Below are 20,163 nucleotides of genomic sequence, written 5' to 3'. Positions count from 1 at the left end.
GGTTTAATACTAATCTTGATGGTAGAGGGAGCGTGCGATGTTAGATCACATCAAACTTGGAAACACTTCCAACACGTATCGTCAGCTCACCTTTAGCTAGTCTCCGTTTTATTCCGTAGCTTTTATTTCGAGTTACTAACACTTAGCAACCGAACCGGTATCTAATACCCTGGTGCTACTAGGAGTACTAGTAAAGTACACATTAACATAATGTATATCCAATATACTTCTATCGACCTTGCCAGCCTTCTCATCTACCAAGTATCTAGGGTAATCTTGCTCCAGTGGTTGTTCCCCTTATTACAGAAGCACTTAGTCTCGGGTTTGGGTTTAACCTCGGGTTTCTTCATTAGAGCAGCAACTGATTTGCCGTTTCATGAAGTATCCCTTCTTGCCCTTGCCCTTCTTGAAACTAGTGGTTTCACTAACCATCAACGATTGATGCTCCCTTTTGATTTCTACTTTCGCGGAGTCAAACATCGCGAATATCTCAAGGATCATCATATATGTCCCTGATATATTATAGTTCATCACGAAGCTCTAGCAGCTTGGTGGTAATGACTTCGGAGAAACTATCACTATTTTATCTGGAAGATCAACTCCCACTTGATTCAAGTGATTGTTGTACTCAGACAATCTGAGCACAAGCTCAACGATTGAGCTTTTCTCCCTTAGTTTGCAGGCTAAGAAAATCGTCGGAGGTCTCATACCTCTTGACGTGGGCACGAGCCTGAAATCCCAATTTCAGCCCTCGAAACATCTCATATGTTCCGCGACGTTTCGAAAACGTCTTTGGTGCCTCTACTTAAACCATTTAACTGAACTATCACATAGTTATCAAAACGTGTATGTTCGATGTTCGAAACATCCACAAACGATGTTTGGGGTTCAGCACACTAAGCGGTGCATTAAGGACATAAGCTTTCTACTGATCGCATAATCGCTACTGTCAACTTTCAACTATATTTTCTCTAGGAACATATCTAAAACAGTAGAACTATAGCGTGAGCTACGACATAATTTGCAAAAGGTCTTTTGACTATGTTCAGGATAATTAAGTTCATCTTATGAACTCCCACTCAGATAGACATCCCTCTGGTCATCTAAGTGATTACATGATCCGAGTCAACTAGGCCGTGTCCGATCATCACGTGAGACGGACTAGTCATCATCGGTGAACATCTTCATGTTGATCGTATCTACTATACGACTCATGCTCGACCTTTCGGTCTCCGTGTTCCGAGGCCATGTCTGCACATGCTAGGCTCGTCAAGTTAACCCTAAGTGTTTTCGCTGTGTAAAACTGTCTTACACCCGTTGTATGTGAACGTAAGAATCCATCACACCCGATCATCACGTGGTGCTTAGAAGCGACGAACTGTAGCAACGGTGCACAGTTAGGGGAGAACACTTCTTGAAATTTTGTAAGGGATCATCTTATTTACTACCGTCGTCCTAAGTAAACAAGATGCATAAACATGATAAACATCACATGCAATCAAATAGTGACATGATATGGCCAATATCATATTGCTCCTTTGATCTTCATCTTCGGGGCTCCATGATCATCATCGTCACCGGCATGACACCATGATCTCCATCATCATGATCTCCATCATCGTGTCTTCATGAAGTTGTCACGCCAACGACTACTTCTACTTCTATGGCTAACGCGTTTAGCAATAAAGTAAAGTAAGTTACATGGCGTTCTTCAATGACACGCAGGTCATACAAAAAATAAAGACAACTCCTATGGCTCCTGCCGGTTGTCATACTCATCGACATGCAAGTCGTGAATCCTATTACAAGAACATGATCAATCTCATACATCACATATCATTCATCACATTCTTCTTGGCCATATCACATCACATAGCATACCCTGCAAAAACAAGTTAGACGTCCTCTAATTGTTGTTGCATGTTTTACGTGGCTGCTATGGGTTTCTAGCAAGAACGTTTCTTACCTACGCAAGACCACAACGTGATATGCCAATTGCTATTTACCCTTCATAAGGACCCTTTTCATCGAATCCGTTCCGACTAAAGTGGGAGAGACTGGCACCCGCTAGCCACCTTATGCACCAAGTGCATGTCAATCGGTGGAACCTGTCTCACGTAAGAGTACGTGTAAGGTCGGTCCGGGCCGCTTCATCCCACAATACCGTCGAAACAAGATTGGACTAGTAACGGTAAGCATATTGAACAACATCAACGCCCACAACTACTTTGTGTTCTACTCGTGCAAAGAATCTACGCAATAGACCTAGCTCATGATGCCACTGTTGGGGAACGTAGCAGAAATTCAAAATTTTCCTACGCGTCACCAAGATCTATCTATGGAGAGACCAGCAACGAGTAGAAAGGAGAGTGCATCTACATACCCTTGTAGATCGCTAAGCGGAAGCGTTCAAGTGAACGGGGTTGATGGAGTCGTACTCGTCGTGATTCAAATCACCGATGATCAAGTGCCGAACGCACGGCACCTCCGCGTTCAACACACGTACAGCCCGGTGACGTCTCCCACGCCTTGATCCAGCAAGGAGAGAGGGAGAGGTTGAGGAAGACTCCATCCAACAGCAGCACAACGGCGTGGTGGTGGTGGAGGAGCGTGGCAATCCCGCAGGGCTTCGCCAAGCACCATGGGAGAGGAGGAGGAGGGAGAGGGGCAGGGCTGCACCAACGAGAGATCAAATCATGTGTTATGGGCAGCCCCATGCCTCAATATATATAGGGGGAAGGGGGGCTGCGCCCCCTTTAGGGTTTCCCACCCCCTAGGGGCGGCGGCCAGCCCTAGATGGGTTTTGGGGTGCGGCCAAGAGGGGGGGGAGGAGTCCATCCTCCCCAAGGCACCTCGGAGGTGCCTTCCCCCTTGAGGACTCTTCCCTCTAGGGTTCCCTAGGCGCATGGGCCTCTTGGGGCTGGTGCCCTTGGCCCATGTAGGCCAAGGCGCACCCCCTACAGCCCATGTGGCCCCCCGGGGCAGGTGGCCCCACCCGGTGGGCCCCCGGGACCCTTCCGGTGGTCCCGGTACAATACCGATGACCCCGAAACTTGTCCCGATGGCCGAAACAGGACTTCCTATATATAAATCTTTACCTCCGGACCATTCCGGAACTCCTCGTGACGTCCGGGATCTCATCCGGGACTCCGAACAACATTCGGTAACCACATACAAGCTTCCTTTATAACCCTAGCGTCATCGAACCTTAAGTGTGTAGACCCTACGGGTTCGGGAGACATGCAGACATGACCGAGACGTTCTCCGGTCAATAACCAACAGCGGGATCTGGATACCCATGTTGGCTCCCACATGTTCCACGATGATCTCATCGGATGAACCACGATGTCAAGGACTCAATCAATCCCGTATTCAATTCCCTTTGTCTAGCGGTATTTTACTTGCCCGAGATTCGATCGTCGGTATACCGATACCTTGTTCAATCTCGTTACCGGCAAGTCACTTTACTCGTTCCGTAACACATCATCCCGTGATCAACTCCTTGGTCACATTGCGCATATGATGATGTCCTACCGAGTGGGCCCAGAGATACCTCTCCGTTTACACGGAGTGACAAATCCCAGTCTCGATCCGCATAAAACAATAGATACTTTCGGAGATACCTGTAGTGCACCTTTATAGTCACCCAGTTACGTTGTGACGTTTGATACACCCAAAGCACTCCTACGGTATCCAGGAGTTACACGATCTCATGGTCAAAGGAAGAGATACTTGACATTGGCAAAGCTCTAGCAAATGAACTACACGATCTTTTGTGCTAGTCTTAGGATTGGGTTTTGTCCATCACATCATTCTCCTAATGATGTGATCCCATTATCAACGACATCCAATGTCCATAGCCAGGAAACCATGACTATCTGTTGATCACAACGAGCTAGTCAACTAGAGGCTCACTAGGGACATATTGTGGTCTATGTATTCACACGTGTATTACGATTTCCGGATAATACAGTTATAGCATGAATAAAAGACAATTATCATGAACAAGGAAATATAATAATAATACTTTTATTATTGCCTCTAGGGCATATTTCCAACACTATGGCTCAAGGAAGCACTAGACTACATTTCCCCATAAGAGAGGCTGCCAAGGACAAACAACTAGATTGTCGGATCCCACACATAGCAATACACGTCACACGTACGCATAACATGCAAGTATGTGATGTACAACATGGCATCACAACATAACGCAACTCATATAGATAAAGGCTCAAAAGAGCCAAATAGCATAAATACAAACAAGGGTCACATGACCCATCATTTAGAGCATACAAGCAATGGAAGCATTACATGTATGAGTACAGACAACTACAACAGAAAAAGGCCGAGAAGCCTGACTATCTACAAGTCCCTCCAAGGTACAAGATCGTAGCTGAGGTAACAAGCTACTCGTCGAAGTCCAAGCGGTACTACTAGTGAGACAGATGTCTCACCTGCAAAATATAAATAAAGCAAACGTGAGTACAAAGGTACTCATCAAGACTTACATCAGATCCTATCATACATGCATTTGTATCAAGAAGGTAATGTGGGGTTTAGTTGCAGCAAGCCAACTTTGACTCAGTGGCTATCCTGTTCTACGACAATGAGAAACTTCTTTGAGGTGAGGCAGCGCACACGAGTCCACTAATCACCACATCAATACACTACTATGGATTCATCCCCGTCTCTCCTACAAGAAGGCCATCCATAGCACTCACACTTATCTTGAGCATTTTAGAGTATCCACTTCAAGTTGTCTATGTACCGCGTAAGCATCCAAGAAGTCCATAACCGAGGACACGGCTATTCGAATAGATCATGATAACCCTGCAGGGGTGTACTTCATCACACACGCTCTCACCACTTATCACCGTATACCCGTCATGTATCTCGGCAACCTTCAAGCGGAAGGCTGGCGAGGGTGTCGGCCACGACCTGACTAACCACACAAGACTCTAGTCCAGGTTTATCGCCTATTCGGGTTCCATCCGCAAGGAGATCCGGCCGAGGTTTCGCTCACGGCCCCAAACGATGTGTACAGGGTTCCCGAGCCCACCATCCGGGTGCCACTCGGTACACCGGGCCACGTGTGCCTAGTCTGCCCCAAGTCCACCCTGCCGGGTGCCACTCGGTAGAAAAATAGCACTACCTACAAACACCAGAAACTATTTGCAACTCCTGGACAGAGTTCAAGGCGGTTAATAAGTCAAGAGAGCTTGGAGCGCCCGGAGCCCAATGTGTGGTAGTAGCTAGTCATTGGACAACTTACACAGAACTCAGTTCTTAAGGACGGTCCCAATGAGATAACCCACCATGTACTTCTACATGGCCTCTCACCGCAACCTTTACTAAATCGTGTTCACACGCTTAACTCTCATTACCAGAACATATCATAACATTCCAATTCATTCCCGATGAATCAGACCTGACACAACTTTAAGCAATAGCAGGCATGGCATGGTAGGAACACAACATGGCTCAAACAACTCCTACACGTGCTAGTGGGTTTTAACTATTTACTGTGGCAATGACAGGTCATGCAGAGGAATGGGTTCAACTACCGCAGCATAAAGTACCAGTTGAATCGTTGTTGTCCTAATGCAATAAATGAGAGCAGGAGCAAAGAGAGTAGGATTTTATCGGAATGAACAAGGGGGGGGTAGCTTGCCTGGTAGATCAACAGGGGGCACTACTCCTCAGACAGGTACTCTCGAACACTCTCCGAAGCAGGACCTATCGAGAAGGAACGGTGTCGGAAATCAAACACAAGCATATGCAACATTATGATGCATGAACATGGCATGAGTATGTGATGTTGTTTGAGTTAATGCATCTAGCATTTATTTGGTTGAAGTCCATTTGAACCAAGGGTTCAAATACAACTCCAAATTAAGTTCTTAAATATGCCATAAGTGTGTTTTCATATATACAGCATGTATAGATGGTTTTTCATGCATGGAAATGGTACAGATGGATAGATTGAATTTTTCTGATAATTTTTCATATATAAATTATTTCAATCTGAGCTACGGTTGAATTTCTATGAATTTTTGAAGTTTATATCAATTTCTGGAATTCTCTGAATTATTTAAAATATAGAAAAATCATTATTGCGTCAGCATGACATCACAAAGGCGTCAGCAAGGCTGACCAGGTCAAACCTGATGTGTGGGGGCCACACGTCAGTGACCGGTTAGTTAACAGGGGGTTAGTTTATCCTAATTATAGGATTAGTGGCGCAGGGGCCCACTGTCAGTGTCAGGTTTAGTTAAATGGTGATTAGCCTTAAGCTAATCACCTGACCCATGGGGCCCACCTGACGGGCCCGCGAGGTCAAAGGGGTCAAACCCCACCGGCGTTTAACCACCGGCGAGGCTGAACACGGCGGAGGGCTCGGGAAACGCCCTCCGGCGACCATTTAGGCGGCGGAGATCACGGACGAGGAGCTGGAGCTCGTCCGCGTCGTTTGGAGCAAGCGGGAGGCTGCGGGGGTGCCTGAGCTCGCCGAAAACGAGCTCGAGGCGGCGGCCGGAGCACGGCTTCGGGCGAAAAACAGGCTGCGGGGCACGACAGGAACTGCGGAGGCCCTCTACGGCCTCCTGGCGTCACCAAGAGCACAGTGACGCGCGCGGGAGCGGCTGGCTCGGCCTCTGGCCATGATGGCGCCATGGCCGGCGGCGATGAGGTCTCGGGCGCGGCAGCTGAGCTAGCTAGGCGGGGCAAACGAGCACGGGGAGGAGAGGAGAACGAAGTAGAGCTTACGGGGAGATCATAGACATCATCAGCGAGCTTGGGGACGCGCTGAGGTCGACAGTGCGGCGATGGGGATCCACGGCGGCCGGAGATGAAGACGATGACGATGGAGGCGCTCCAGGGCCTCCCGAGGCGCGTGGCTCGACGAGGAGGTAGACGCAGACGTGGCGGAGCTTCTGGACACAACAGCAAGGCGAGGGGAAGTCGGTGGCTACGGCAATGGCGAGCGGCGGCGACGGCAGCGCTCGGGCGGGTCGAGAGAGAGGGATCCAGGGGAGGAGGGAGAGCGAGAGAGAGTGAGAGAGAGTCGAGGGAAGTGCGTGGCGTCGTCGGGGGCCTCCAGCAGCGAGCGGGGAAGCAGGAGGTGGTCGGCGCGTGCTCGCACGCGGCGGCCACACGCGCTGTCCTCCTGGCAGGAGGAAGACGACAGGGGAGGGGGACAGGTGGGCTGGGCTGCTGCTGGGCTGCATAGTGCTGGGCCAGCACAGGAGCTGGCCCGCAGGTAAGCACAGGTGGGTTTTTACCATTTCTGTTTCTTTTCTATTTATCTGCCATTTGTTTTGATTTGATAAAAATACCAAATCATTTTATTTAATTCTGACAATTTTTGCAGGGGCCTAAGGGATTATTCCAAAGCCCCTCACCAAAATTCAGAATTATTGGACAATATTATATATATATATATAAATGTTTATCCTACGCAAATAATTACTGGATTAATTCCAAATGGCCAAAATAAATATTTATGAGCCCCTAAAAATATTGGTTTGAATTTTACCTCTGCCCAATATTTTCAGATAGAGACATGAACATTTTCTTGAACCTTTTTGGAGAAATTTTTATCTGGATTATTTCCAGAAATGATTCTGAGGGTTTCACAAATCCCCATTTCAAATTTAAATGGAATTTAAACATGATGCACAAATGGCTAGCTGGTCTAGGTCATACCAGAACTAGGGATGTGACAACTAATTTTCTCCTTTCCCACCATAGATACCAAGCTGAAATGGCTATCATTTCTTGTACATTTTGGTACCTCATAATACTCAAATCTTGGTCAGGAAGAAGTAGAAGGTATTCCAATATCGCCTCCCCAGCACGGTCAACCTCACAAGCTTTATCAATAATCTCATCCATCCCTAGTTTCTTCCAAACCTCCTTTGCTTTACTACAGAGGAAAAGCATGTGTTTTGTATCTTCTAAACCTTGAGAGCAATTAGGACAAAAGGGCGAGACCTTCATGTGTGTGTTAGCGAGTGTTACCCGGCATGGGAGGGTGCCAGGTAATGTATGCCATATAATTTTTTTACTTTTGCCGGACAAGATAACTTCCAAATTTGACACCATATAGGATTATGTGTGATTCGCCCCATCCCATTAGCATATTTTAGTTTACTCACATACTGATAATTCCACTCCACAAAGTAAGCAGATCGTACCGAGAACATACCATTTTTCGTATAACTCCAGGCAATGAAATTTGTCATATCATGTTGCGAAAGTGGGATTGAAAGAATCCCGTTGTGCGTCAACGAGCCACGTAGTTTGTCTAATCAGGTCCTCATCCCAATTATTGGAGACATGATCAATCGGATCATCCACTTTTGATAACAATTGTCCCCCCATGGGTCATAATCTTCCTAGTGGCACAGTTTGGGATCCAAACATCTTCCCAAATATTGATATTGTGTCCATTTCCCACTCGCCAAATGTAGCCACGTTTCAGGGTATTTATGCCTGCCATAATGCTTTGCCATGTGAAGGAAGCGCCGTGCTTTGGCCTGGACTTCATCAAATCGCCATCAGGATAGTACTTGGCTCTCAGAATAGTAGCACACAAGGAATCAGGATTATCAATGAGACGTCATGCCTGTTTGGCGAGCAAAGCCATGTTGAAACAGTGGATATCACGGAAACCCATTCCTCCTTGATTTTTTTGGTACGCACATTTTCCACCAGGCCATCCAGTGCATCCTTCTCTGGTTCTCCTCGTCTCCCCACCAAAAATGTGCAATCGCGTCAATGATTCATTTACAATTTTCTTTAGGAATTTTAAAGACCGACATTGCATAGGTAGGTATGGCTTGGATCACAGCCTTGAGAAGGATCTCCTTTCCCCCGGCAGACAGTAATTTTTCCTTCCAACCACTATTTTTCTTAACAATTCGTTCAATCAAAAAATTAAAACAGTCTGTTTTATCAACACCCACATTTGCTGGCAAGCCCAAGTATTTGTCACTCATTGCCTCTGTCATTATATTCAACGTTGTACACATTTGTTCTCTTATCTCTACCGTTGTATTAGGACTAAAGAAAATGCTTGACTTTTCCATGCTTACCAGTTGTCCTGACGCCGCACAATATAAATCTAATGCTGATTTCAGGGCCGCCACATTATGTTGGTTGGCTTTCATCAATATCAATGAATCATCCGCAAAGAGAAGATTTGTGACTGGCGGGGTGTCTCTACAGACTTTAACTCCTGATATGTTCCCGTTGTCCTCAGCATGCGCTAGCAAGGCATTCAACCCCTCTGTGCATAGCAGAAAGAGGTATGGTGGTAGCGGATCACCCTGCCTCAACCCTCTAGTAGGCTTGAAACTCTCACTTTCCTCTGCACTGATCCTTACTCTATAATCGACAGTTGAGACACATTGCATAATCGAATTCACCCATTCTCGATGAAAACCCAATCTCAACATAATCTCCTCCAAAAACGCCACTCAACTCTATCGTATGCTTTTTGCATATCAAGTTTTATAGCACACAAGCCCTCTCTCCCTTCTCTTTTGTTCTTGATTGTGTGAAAACATTCATAGGCCACTAAATTATTATCCGTTATCAATCTACCCGGTACAAATGCACTCTGTGTGGGACTAATAATTTCTGGTAAAAAGACCTTCAATGGAGTAGCCACCATTTTCGCAATTATTTTGTATACCACATTACATAAACTAATCGGTCTAAATGTTACCTTTTCTGGTGTATTAATCTTAGGAATCATCACGATTGTCGTATCGTTCCAACCGTTCGGGATAGTACATGTGTTGATTGCTTTCATAACCTCCTCAATTAGGTCCTCCCCCAGCATTGGCCAGAACCTTTTGTAGAAAATAGCATGAAGCCCATCTGATCCTGGAGCTTTTAAGTCCCCAATATCGAATAAAGCCTTGCGAACATCTTCCGCGGTATAAGGGGCAAGTAGAGCATTATTCATTTCATTTGACACTCTCCTATGGACAAGTGATAAAACTTCTTGGTTCGGATGCTGAACTTCCAATGTGAAAAGGTTTGAATAACATTCGGTGATGTGATCCTTCAACTCCTTTTCTTTTATCCAGTTTCCAGACTCATCTAAGAGTTTCATTATATTATTTCTTTTTTTCCAGGTCGTGGCAGCATTGTGAAAGAATGCCGTATTGCGATCCCCGTGCATCAACCGGTTCGCCCGTCCTCTTTATAACCAGAAAATTTCCTCTTGATCCAAAATGTTTTTAATTAGCACAATAATTTCCTTCTGACGACATCGAGATTCCGTATTCAGTGGGCCATGCCTTAATCTTTCCAATTCCTTTTTTAATTTCCTAATTCTTACCTTCGGTCCCTTTAGAATTTCCCGATCCCAAGTATGCAAACCGGCATGCACTGCTCTCGTACGATCAGCAAGTGAAGGTCCAATACCTGCAAGCTTAGCTTTCTCCCAAGATGCCTTAACAATTTCAGTGACTGTCTTTTCCCTCAACCACCTCGCCTCAAATTGTTTAACGCGCCCCTCTGGTCGATTAAACACCTTTTCATCCAAATAATCCATGTCCAGTACAATTGGGCGGTGGTCAGAATGAACATGTTCTTCGTTGATCACTGCCGCTCGTGGGAATTTATTTTCCCACGCTAAATTACAGACCGCCCGATCAAGACGCTCACATATTTCGCCTCTCCTCCAAGTGAAAAGGTCACCGGTATAGCCCAGGTCGTCGAGTCCACAATCCATAAATCTCTCATCATACCAAGTGGTCTTGCCATACCGCCCTCTTTTTCCAAAGGATATAAAATTTCATTAAAATCCCCCAAAACTACCCAGGGGTGGTTACCCTTACTATGTAGATTGCGAATATCATTCCAAGATAGATGACTTTCATTCCATTTCGGGTGACCATAAAAACCGGTGAAACGCCATTGAACCACATCCTCATACATAAACACAATATCAATAAAATGGGGTGAAACATAGTTCAACTCAATTTTATTTGACTTATGATAAAACAAAACGAGGCCACCGGCCTTACCATCACTTTCCACTAGAAACATAGAATCAAAATCTAAAATGCGACAAGCTCATCGGCTTTACAATTATTCAAATGAGATTCAGAAAGGAATATAAATATGCCCTTGTACGCTCCTGTAGATCCAGGAGTTCACGAAATGTCATGTTGGAGAGCATACCACGACAGTTCCATCCTAGGATTTTCATTTGGCCGGGCGGTCCTCCTCCTCGGAGGCTGCCGATGTGCCATTCTCGTCTTTCTCTTCGCCAACCGATTCCACACCTTGCGGAATATACTCTTCCTCCTTCTCGTCAGTCTCCTTTGCAACATGTGTAACCCCACCCTCCTCGTCCTGGACTACTTCAACTCTGCCAATGCACACCCGCTTGGAAGAGGCGGTTACATCGCCATATAATATGCGCTCATAGCTATCCATTTCTTTCTCAAAAGAGAACTCTAACTCACTACCCATCGGACGAACGCCAAATGAATGTCCCCTTTTTTTCCTATGACTTGCTTGCGAGCATTCTCATCTCTATTTTGCCCCCCTTTCTTTTTATCTTTCTTTTTGTAGTTACCCTGCGTATGATTCTTAGCTGCACTGAATTTAAAGCATACAGTATTGTTCTCTATCCCACCACCTGTTTTACCAAACCTTGCAGCTACCGCGTTTGTCAACGCATCCAACACCCCCGGTTAGAAGAGCAGGAGGCCCGTATCAGCCCCAGGCGCTGGTGTTTTACTGGACATCCCCAGCGGCTGAGTACCCATGGACTTCTGACTCTCCTGGAGAGCCTGATTCGGAGCAAGTGCAGCACGCAAAAGACCCTCCCGGTCATGTGTTGCACCCTTGGACGAGTCCTCCAAGGACTTGTGGCCCTGGACCCGAGTAGATGGCATGCCCACCTGGTCCACCTGACCAAGTGGCGCACCAGCCGGAGCAGGCGCCAAGACTACCTGAGCCCGACCCTCCTGGCCGGTGGTCGTCTTGGCGGAAGTAGCGCCCCCCTTATCAGAGACCGTGAGGCCACTTACGGCAGTGGCCACCTTGACAACGTCCATGGGCTTGCCGTTGTTGTTGTTGGCGATGCTTGCAGTCGTGTTCTTGTCGCCACAATAGTAGTTCCCGGAGAGTAGACCCCTCCTGCTAGTACCTTGGCTCTTCCAGTAGGGCTCAACACTAAGATTTCTAGGGAAGCAAACTACTCTCTTCTCACTTGGGATTTTACAAAACCTCTCAAGTATGACCCACAATCCCACAACACTCACAGTACAAAGGTAGCTTCTCATACTTTACACCAAACTTAAGAATCTTTGAACTACCTAAAGGGGTAAACTCTACAAAAGTCTTCATAGGTTCATGCAATAAGATCTTCACGCGCACACACAAGTATTTTTCAACAATTACATGGTTGCGGTGCGATACCTCCAGCACCTCTCCCAGTTGATCCTCGAGAGGCCACCCTATACTCTCCGTCTTAAGCACGTACGGAAGATCGCGTACCTGGACCCATATGGTCATGACGCCAAGGTCAACCTCTACCGGGTCACCGTTGCCGTCGAACTCGGCGAAGATGAGCCCATCCCGATTAAAGTGCCAAGGCTGCGCCTTAAGCACGAACCAACGGTCACTCTCAGAGGTGAAATTGAGGATGAACCTCCCGTCATCGCTGTCACCTCTTGGAGGGTGGTCACCCCTTGGTTCTTCCAAGCCGTGTTCCGGAGATCATCGAGGATGGCCCTCGGATTGGCCTGGAAAGGGGAGAGGAGGCGTCCAACCACCAGGAAGCTGCTGATGGCCTTGTGAGCAGCCTCCATGTCAATGACAAGAGGACGGCCCCCATCCCTCGAACCTTCTCCACTCGCTGGTTTCTTCCCCAAAACATCATGCGCGATCTCTCCCTGACCCGCCATGGCACACTTCCCTCGGTCGTGGCAAGAGGTAGAAGGAGCAGAGAGCAGATGGTTGTGCAGTGGCGAGAATGATGAGGGGGGACGACCTCTTCCGCACCCACAAATATAGCAAGTCTGAATCCCCTTCCTCACAGCCTCATGAACGAAATTGATGCTATTAAACACGAGTAAAAGGCCATGAATGAGCCGCTTCCTATTAACTACAGCGAAAAAACTCCCTCTCCCTCAAATGATTCACAAACAGGCAGAGCTGGATCCAGAATCGAGAACACAATCAAATCCTGCTGAATACTCATACTAAAAACTGGAATGGATAAGTTAACTAGCAGAATAGCAAGAAGAGCCTTTGAATCCCGGGCGGAAATCACGCCCATCTCGTCCGAATCATTCCCCTCCCACCTAGCGGGACTCCTGTTTCCTCTCAATCCTATCCTACCATCCTCACAAAGACTCGACGGGATCCCACCTGCCGAAAACTTCGCGATTCCCTTGGAAGATCCCCACTGATTCATGTCCTTACTTTCCAAACTAGAGAGAGAATTTACCAAATAATCAAGATTAAATACCACCTCCTCCTCTGTCCCTAAATTTTTCCCCAAATCATGTCTCACCGTAACAACAATTTCCATAGCAAAATTGGGCCCCGTCGGACCTTCCTCATGTGAGTCAGATGGGATCTCACCTGCCAATTTGCGGCACAAATCCCTCAATCTTCTCCTTGAATGCTCAAGACATCTTTCCCGATTTTTCGCTTTCTTGATTAAACTCGTTGATCTCTCCCGAAGGACCTTCCATTCCTGGCCGCTGAAGACGCCCACGACGAGGCCATCTTCAGGAGGCGGCGCCCCCTTTTCCGGTGGAGCCGTCGTTGATAGAACGGCCATCTAGGCCGCCAGGATCTCCGGCACCGCGAGGTCGCCTGGGCGGCCGCGGGAGCCCCCGAGAGACGGGGTCACGTGTCAGAGGGGGAGGGGTAAAATGCCCTCTGAACTCACCGTCAAAGCCATGTTGCTTGCCACGATAAAGCCTTTACCATCATATCCCAAAAAACTTTATTATTGCTATGTGACTACTTACTTAACTTGCTTAGTATGCATGCTTAAGTTGTTTCCTTTCAAGTTATGTCATGCTTTACTTGGATTATGCTTATATTACCATGGGTCACTTATTATGATATGCACGTGGAGATAATTAAATGGTAGGAAAATGACAATGGTGAGAGGCTGGGTCTTATGCCTTGGTTTTGTTCCACTTGAGTCCCCCCTAGAGTGGGATCTTGTTTATGTTCTATGAATGAGCGCATTAACCATACGTGGGTCCCAATTACCCATAGCTGCAGACTATCCAGGAGCCACAAGCTGGTTTTACATTCGCCACACCACTCATACTTGCATACAAAGGAGACAACCCATAGGGATTTTATTATGTTATATGTCAGGCCATTACGGGATATTCCCTGGTAGTTCGAGACTTGCGGAGTACCCGACAAGTAGCTGTGTAGGGTACTAACTATTGTAGCCCCTGTCGTAGATGATTGGGTCCGTGTTAGAGATACGCCCGACTCTCGATATGGATGTTGAACTGATTGAGTGTCTCCTAGACTAGGACGTAGTGACGGTGAAAGTCATTCATTCAAAATTGTCTTGCTCAACATGTCATGGGGAACAACGACTGTTGTCCTCGAGCAAGCTTTGTCGTGTCGTCTCGAAGTTTCGGTAATAGCTCAATGGATGGGTGTAATGGGTAGATTCCAGTTGGGAACAATGTGCATATGGAGCCTATAATGGGTACGTTGGTGCACCCCTGCAGAGTTAAATCTTTCGGAAATTCATGTCCGCCCTTATGGACGACTTGGAACTTGACTAATAGTTCCTAAAACAACTTCAACCAACGTGAGAGTGCCTTGACTATCTTTTATTCATGGGTTATACGAAGAGGAGGACAAAGTAGTGCTCTTTTTGCGTAGAAAGGTGAGTAGGTTCTTAGTTCAGGAGTTACCTGTTGTTTGGATTACGCTTATCTTAATCTAATAGATGCAAGTTGTAGTGTGATTTTTAGGGCTTGCAGCTTCACCACTCCATTCTCTACCTAATTATAGTGTTAGTGCTAGTACCCCTAGTAATGAGATTTGCCGAGTACCTTTGTACTCAACCTTGCCACAACAAATAGTTACATGTGTGGTGATGGACAACATTAGCTTGGTAGTCCTTCAGACAGCGGTCTGGGCAAGGATATGGATGTCATTTGCCTTACTTTGAGCCTTCTTAACACAACGTGTATTCTTAACTGTTTAAGTTTTATTTGCTTCCGTTGTATGAGTTGGATTTTAGTCATAAGACCATGTACGTAAGACTCTGGAACCGACATAGGGGTCCTCGACCCGCCCACTAGACCAAGACACGACATGGTAAGAGACCTTTTAGCTAGGCCACCATCATCGTCAAAGATAACAGTTCACTAGTTTGGGTCTCTATCCGTCGTTGATGGCTCATCATACATCTCTCCCTTGCTCTTGCGTCGCTGTTTAACATCCGACACCATTTTTGCTTTATCATGTTGCTTATCAACCACTCTCTCCCTGTAATGGCACTACAACCCTCTCTCCTCTTCTATGCGAGGCATGGTAATTGTAACTGGGTTGTAACCCTAGCAGTTTGTGGCGTGCTTTACCTACTTTCCCTCTTACTAAGTTGTAAACCCTAGAAATGGATCCCCAAATTCTTTCTGAAAGTCTGAATAGAAGTGTCGAATTCAATCTTGAGTAGCCCTGACACCGGCTTTCAAGCGCTTGGGCCTCCGCCGCATGCCGCACTACATTCCTTCCTGAGCACGCCGCAATCCAGATCAGATTTGACTCCTACGCACCCATCGGTTGGTCTCACTAAAAATTTCAGACAAAAACATGCCGCCCGTCGCACGATCAATCCTACTCCAAGTCGCTCCAGCCCCGTTGACCCATCGTACCAAGCTTCAATTTGGCGGCAACCCTGACTCATTAGTAATCGATCCTCGATTCTGCTCCACCTCTAGATCAACTCCTTCGCGACCTCCAGACCTACCTTATGCTCATGATATCACTTGTTATATTAATTCGAAGTGTATTGTCGATTCACCGAGGACCAAGCAATCACACGAGACATGACATCAAGATTTGTTAACGAGGTTCACCAACATGGCTACATCTCAGAGGCCACCGCTACAAAACCGGCGACCCGGGCCTTGCACACGCCACTGGCTTTCCATGCATGTCTGTGCTCTCTTGACATACATTACATGGTGTGTCTATCCCTACATTATATAAGAGGTCCGGAATACAAGTGTTCTACTCGAACACAACTCGTACCCTGTGTACACACAGTACAACTCTAAGTTCAACATATTCAACACACTTCCAACAACCAGAAAACATAACCACGGAATGAACGGGGTTTCATTCATAACTGAAACACACGAGGCATTTGTAGGTCACACACAGTCTAACTTATTCACAGAGCAAGACATATGAAAACGATCTATACCATTGCCACAACCCCCAATTGTGGTCTCATCCTGACAAAATAATGAAAATGCGAGCTAAGAAAGAAACTTCAGAGCTTGAAGCATCCGGTCAGCTCTTTGCTGAAACTGAGACCGAGCTCTCGAAGGCAGACCCCATGCGGCTGATGACGAACTGGTAGATCTTGCGCTTCAAGCGCTCCACATTGTCCTTGGTCGCATCCTCGTCGGCGATCTTGCCGACTCCGTCCAGCCAGTCGCTGATCCTCTTGAACTGCGACAGGACCACCGTGATATGGCCGCTCTGCTTTCCCCTAGTTGCGATGTTCTGGTCTTCAAACAGGTGGAAGCCCACATCCATGGCCTCGTTCACAAATTTCAGAAACCAGACATGCATCTCGTGGCACAAGGTGTGGGCAAGCTCAACCGTCTCGTTCATGCCCAGAGTTTTAGGCCATGCAGCAGGGAGATGTGATGCCCTGGACTGGACCTTTGCAGAAGCTCCAAGAGATGGCCTCTTGGACAGGCTTGTTCTTGGTGGTTCCACTGCAGGAGGAGCCTTGGGCTTTTCAGTGCTCTTCTTCTGGTAGATGGATCCAGTGGCGCTGTTAACAAGCTTGAGGACCTCCAGTTCGGTTGCTAATGCTGCCTCAACCCAATGAGTGGCTGATTTCTCCCAGAATGCAGCTTCATCTGCTCCGTTGGTGGCCAGTGACTCGGCGATTTTCTTCCACTTCAGAGTGTCTTCATAGACAGCAAGGAAACAATCGACAGTTGGGAGTGGATTCGCGGTCTTCGACAACGAACAAAGTTCAGAGAACTTGCTGTTGATAGAAATCAAAACATTGTTACAATCATCACACTCACACAGACTTTGGTGGAAAAACAAAAACAGACTGCTGCAAGTTACCTCAGATTTCTGATAACTGAATCAGTGATCAATGCCTCCTGCAGAGCGTCAGCTGCAGCGGCTGCTGCTGCATCTCTCCGCTCAGCAGCTTCCTGTAAAATCAATAACAAAACGAAGAAGGCATTAGGAGGATCAATAAATGGATATTGTCTGCAAAAGCAAATGAAATACTCCCTCAGAGGAAGTAGCATACCTTTCCGATCTTCGAAAGTTTATCTGAAACTGCAACCAGTGGAATGCTGCCATCAGTCCATTTAGCATCATGAAGTATGATTTTTGGAGCTGCTGTTTTTGCCTTCCCTGCAGCAGACTCTGTCTTCTTTCGTGGTTTTGGCTTCTCATCAACAGAGGAGTCATCGTTACTCGATAGCTCTGTTGTAGCGTCACTAAGTCGCCGTGACATTGCTTCCTGAAGTTACAGAAGAAGGTCAGTTGTCATTGCTCAGGCACATGAATTCCAATTGCATGTAAACCTAAGCAATTCAGAATAAAGCAGTGCATATAATAAGATATGCCCATTGCACAATGCTCTTGATTCACACATACACTAGAATTAACTGTAGACAAAGAACCGGAATTAACTGTAGACTAAGAACTCTATACAATAGATGCACAGCATCAATACTTTTCCCGTTCGCCTACAACATTATTATCAATGAGGCTATGCAATGTACAAGCACATGAAAATATCATAGCCAAATAGTTTGATTCATTTTCTGACAACGAAACTGAAATAGTCAGAACTAACCAAGTGGCTAGCAATCCAGTACTCCTACACTATTGAGGACATTACAAGTGGCTAGCACTACAAGATTTTGGAACATAACAATATTATTTACAGGTTAATTCTAGTTTAACATGCTCTATATTTAAACAATTGAGCATGCTGCTACTGTTGCAGCTGTACAGCTAAAAAAAGGAAATACATCTCTTTCACATCCCCACTTGGTCTCATGGATGAGCATGATCAATTAACAGTACATATACTAGTGGCAGATACCTACACAGCAATTACGCTTAATTCCAACATCCGAAATTTCCAAATGCAACACAATGTACTAGCAATTAATATGATCCTTACCTGAGTCCTCAGAATAGTATCTCTGTCCACCTTGACCTTGGACTTCTTCACCGTGCCAGCGGCCGCAGCTGCAAGAGCCATTGCCGACTCGTCCCAGCTCTTCCTCCCCGGCTTCATGGCCGACCCGCTCCCCAAATCTGTCATCTTCGAGATACCAGAAACCAACACCCCGACCTTCTTCTTGCTGCCCCCTTCTCCCGAAAGCCTCCGGGAACCGGGTGAGAGGGAGCCCCGCCTGCCACCGCCTCCTGGAGAGGCCGCTCCCCTTCTCCCTCCTGGTGAAGGCTGCCTGTACCTCGATGGCACGATAATGGCTGGCTCCTTTGCGACCCTGCGGTTCTCCTCCTTGGCCGCAACAAGGCTGGGAACCACACACTTCGACGGGGCCGGCGACGACGACCTGGACGTGCCTCTCACGGCAGGTGACGACGCTCTGGAGGCGCCCTTGACAGAGGGAGACGCCGCCCGGGACGCTCCCTTCACCGCAGGCGACGGATCTCGCTGCTTGGCCGGCGCCGGAGACGAGAACCGCCGCTTCGCGGCCGAACCGCCTGGCAGCGCCGCGGCCTCGGGGCCGTTCCTGGGAGCAAGAACGGTCCTTTTGACGGCAACATCCATCGCATCAGACGGTGGCGCACCGCCGGAGCCGGACGGCATGAGCGGTGGTGCAGCGTCGGGGGAGGAATCGGGCCTGATGACGTAGCCCCGGGAGCACGCCGCGGAGCGGACGATGAGCGGCTCAGGGTTGCCGACGCAGGGGAGGGAGCGGGAGGACGGAACAGGGCGGAGGCCGACGGCGCGCGGGACCGGGCTGGCGAAGCGGAGGCGGTCGAGGTGGACCAGGTGGCCGACGATGTGTGGGCGCGCGGAGAGGAGCGCGTCGGCGTCGGCGGGGGAGGGCTGGACGTAGGTGGAGTGGAGGCCGTCGGAGAGCTGGAGGAGGAAGCCCTTGGAAGGGCAGAGCAGGGAGTCGGCGGTGGAGGCCGTGAGCGCAGGCACGACCGCCGTGACCTGGAGCGCGGGGGAGCGGTGCTCCCCGGTGACCCGCTCGTCCGTGTGCATCGCCTGCAGCAGGCGCAGCAAGACCCCCGGCGTTACCGTCGCCATCGCTCGCTCTCTGGCCGCCGATCGGGAGGAGAAGGGGGGGGGAGGGATTTGTGGATGCGCCGAGGAGAGATTTGGGGGCGGAGAGGGAGAGAGAAAGGGAGGGATTTGAGGAGCCTAGAGGGAGAAAGAGACGTTGGAGTGCGGCGTGGCGAGCGTGGGGACTGGGGGACCTGCGGTGGGATTTCAAATTTCAAACGGCCCGCCTCTGCGTTAGGCAGTGGGGCCATTTGGCAGGTGACTCTTGTCATATGCGGGGCCGCCGTCAATACTCGCTGCCTGTGCTAGGTGTCGTTACTCGTTTTCTTTCACGCGCACATTTATTATTTCATTTTAAAAAAAGCTTGTTTTCTTTTGTGAGCGAATTGTTTTTTTCTGATTAAAGTTAACGCTCCAAATCTCGTGACAGAACTGAATGCATTGGCTGCCGTCCGATCCGGATCGCGTTGGCGTGATTTCGACAGGGGTGGGACGGTTTTTGCTGAGGAACGATGCGGGCATGATTTCGGCAACGATTTTTAGGAGAGTAATTAATGTACACCATGATTTAGCGAGGATTTAGGAAGTAATTAATAACCTGTGATGTCAGTGAGGGGGCTAGCTAACTCCAGTCGTTTCGTCTAGGTTCTAGCTAG

General features: G+C 47.8%; 1 protein-coding gene across 1 annotated transcript; it reads right to left on the bottom strand.

The window, feature by feature from the left end:
* Positions 1–16,278: 16,278 nt before the first annotated feature.
* LOC123086434 (treacle protein) lies at positions 16,279–19,588 on the bottom strand. Its single transcript, XM_044508203.1, has 4 exons — positions 18,425–19,588; positions 17,537–17,752; positions 17,344–17,435; positions 16,279–17,257 (listed from the first exon to the last, which is right to left on the bottom strand). Exons 1-4 carry the CDS (start codon positions 19,529–19,531, stop codon positions 16,546–16,548), a joined length of 2,127 nt encoding a protein of 708 aa, XP_044364138.1. The 5' UTR covers positions 19,532–19,588; the 3' UTR covers positions 16,279–16,545.
* Between the last annotated feature and the right edge of the window lie 575 nt (positions 19,589–20,163).

This window comes from Triticum aestivum, chromosome 4A (genome assembly GCF_018294505.1).
Source record: "Triticum aestivum cultivar Chinese Spring chromosome 4A, IWGSC CS RefSeq v2.1, whole genome shotgun sequence".
In the NCBI taxonomy this organism is placed as follows: Eukaryota; Viridiplantae; Streptophyta; class Magnoliopsida; order Poales; family Poaceae; genus Triticum; species Triticum aestivum.
Note: the sequence above shows the minus strand (reverse complement) of the source record. Positions and strands in the feature narration are given on the sequence as shown.

Bases quoted from the DNA above. Each gene is read 5' to 3' on its own strand.
- LOC123086434 (XM_044508203.1), bottom strand. From the start codon at position 19,531: ATGGCGACGGTAACGCCGGGGGTCTTGCTGCGCCTGCTGCAGGCGATG. The intron at 17,436-17,536 runs GTATGCTACTTC...TTGATTTTACAG, and splicing joins AACTTTCGAAGATCGGAAAG to GAAGCTGCTGAGCGGAGAGA. The intron at 17,258-17,343 runs GTAACTTGCAGC...TTCTATCAACAG, and splicing joins TCAGTTATCAGAAATCTGAG to CAAGTTCTCTGAACTTTGTT.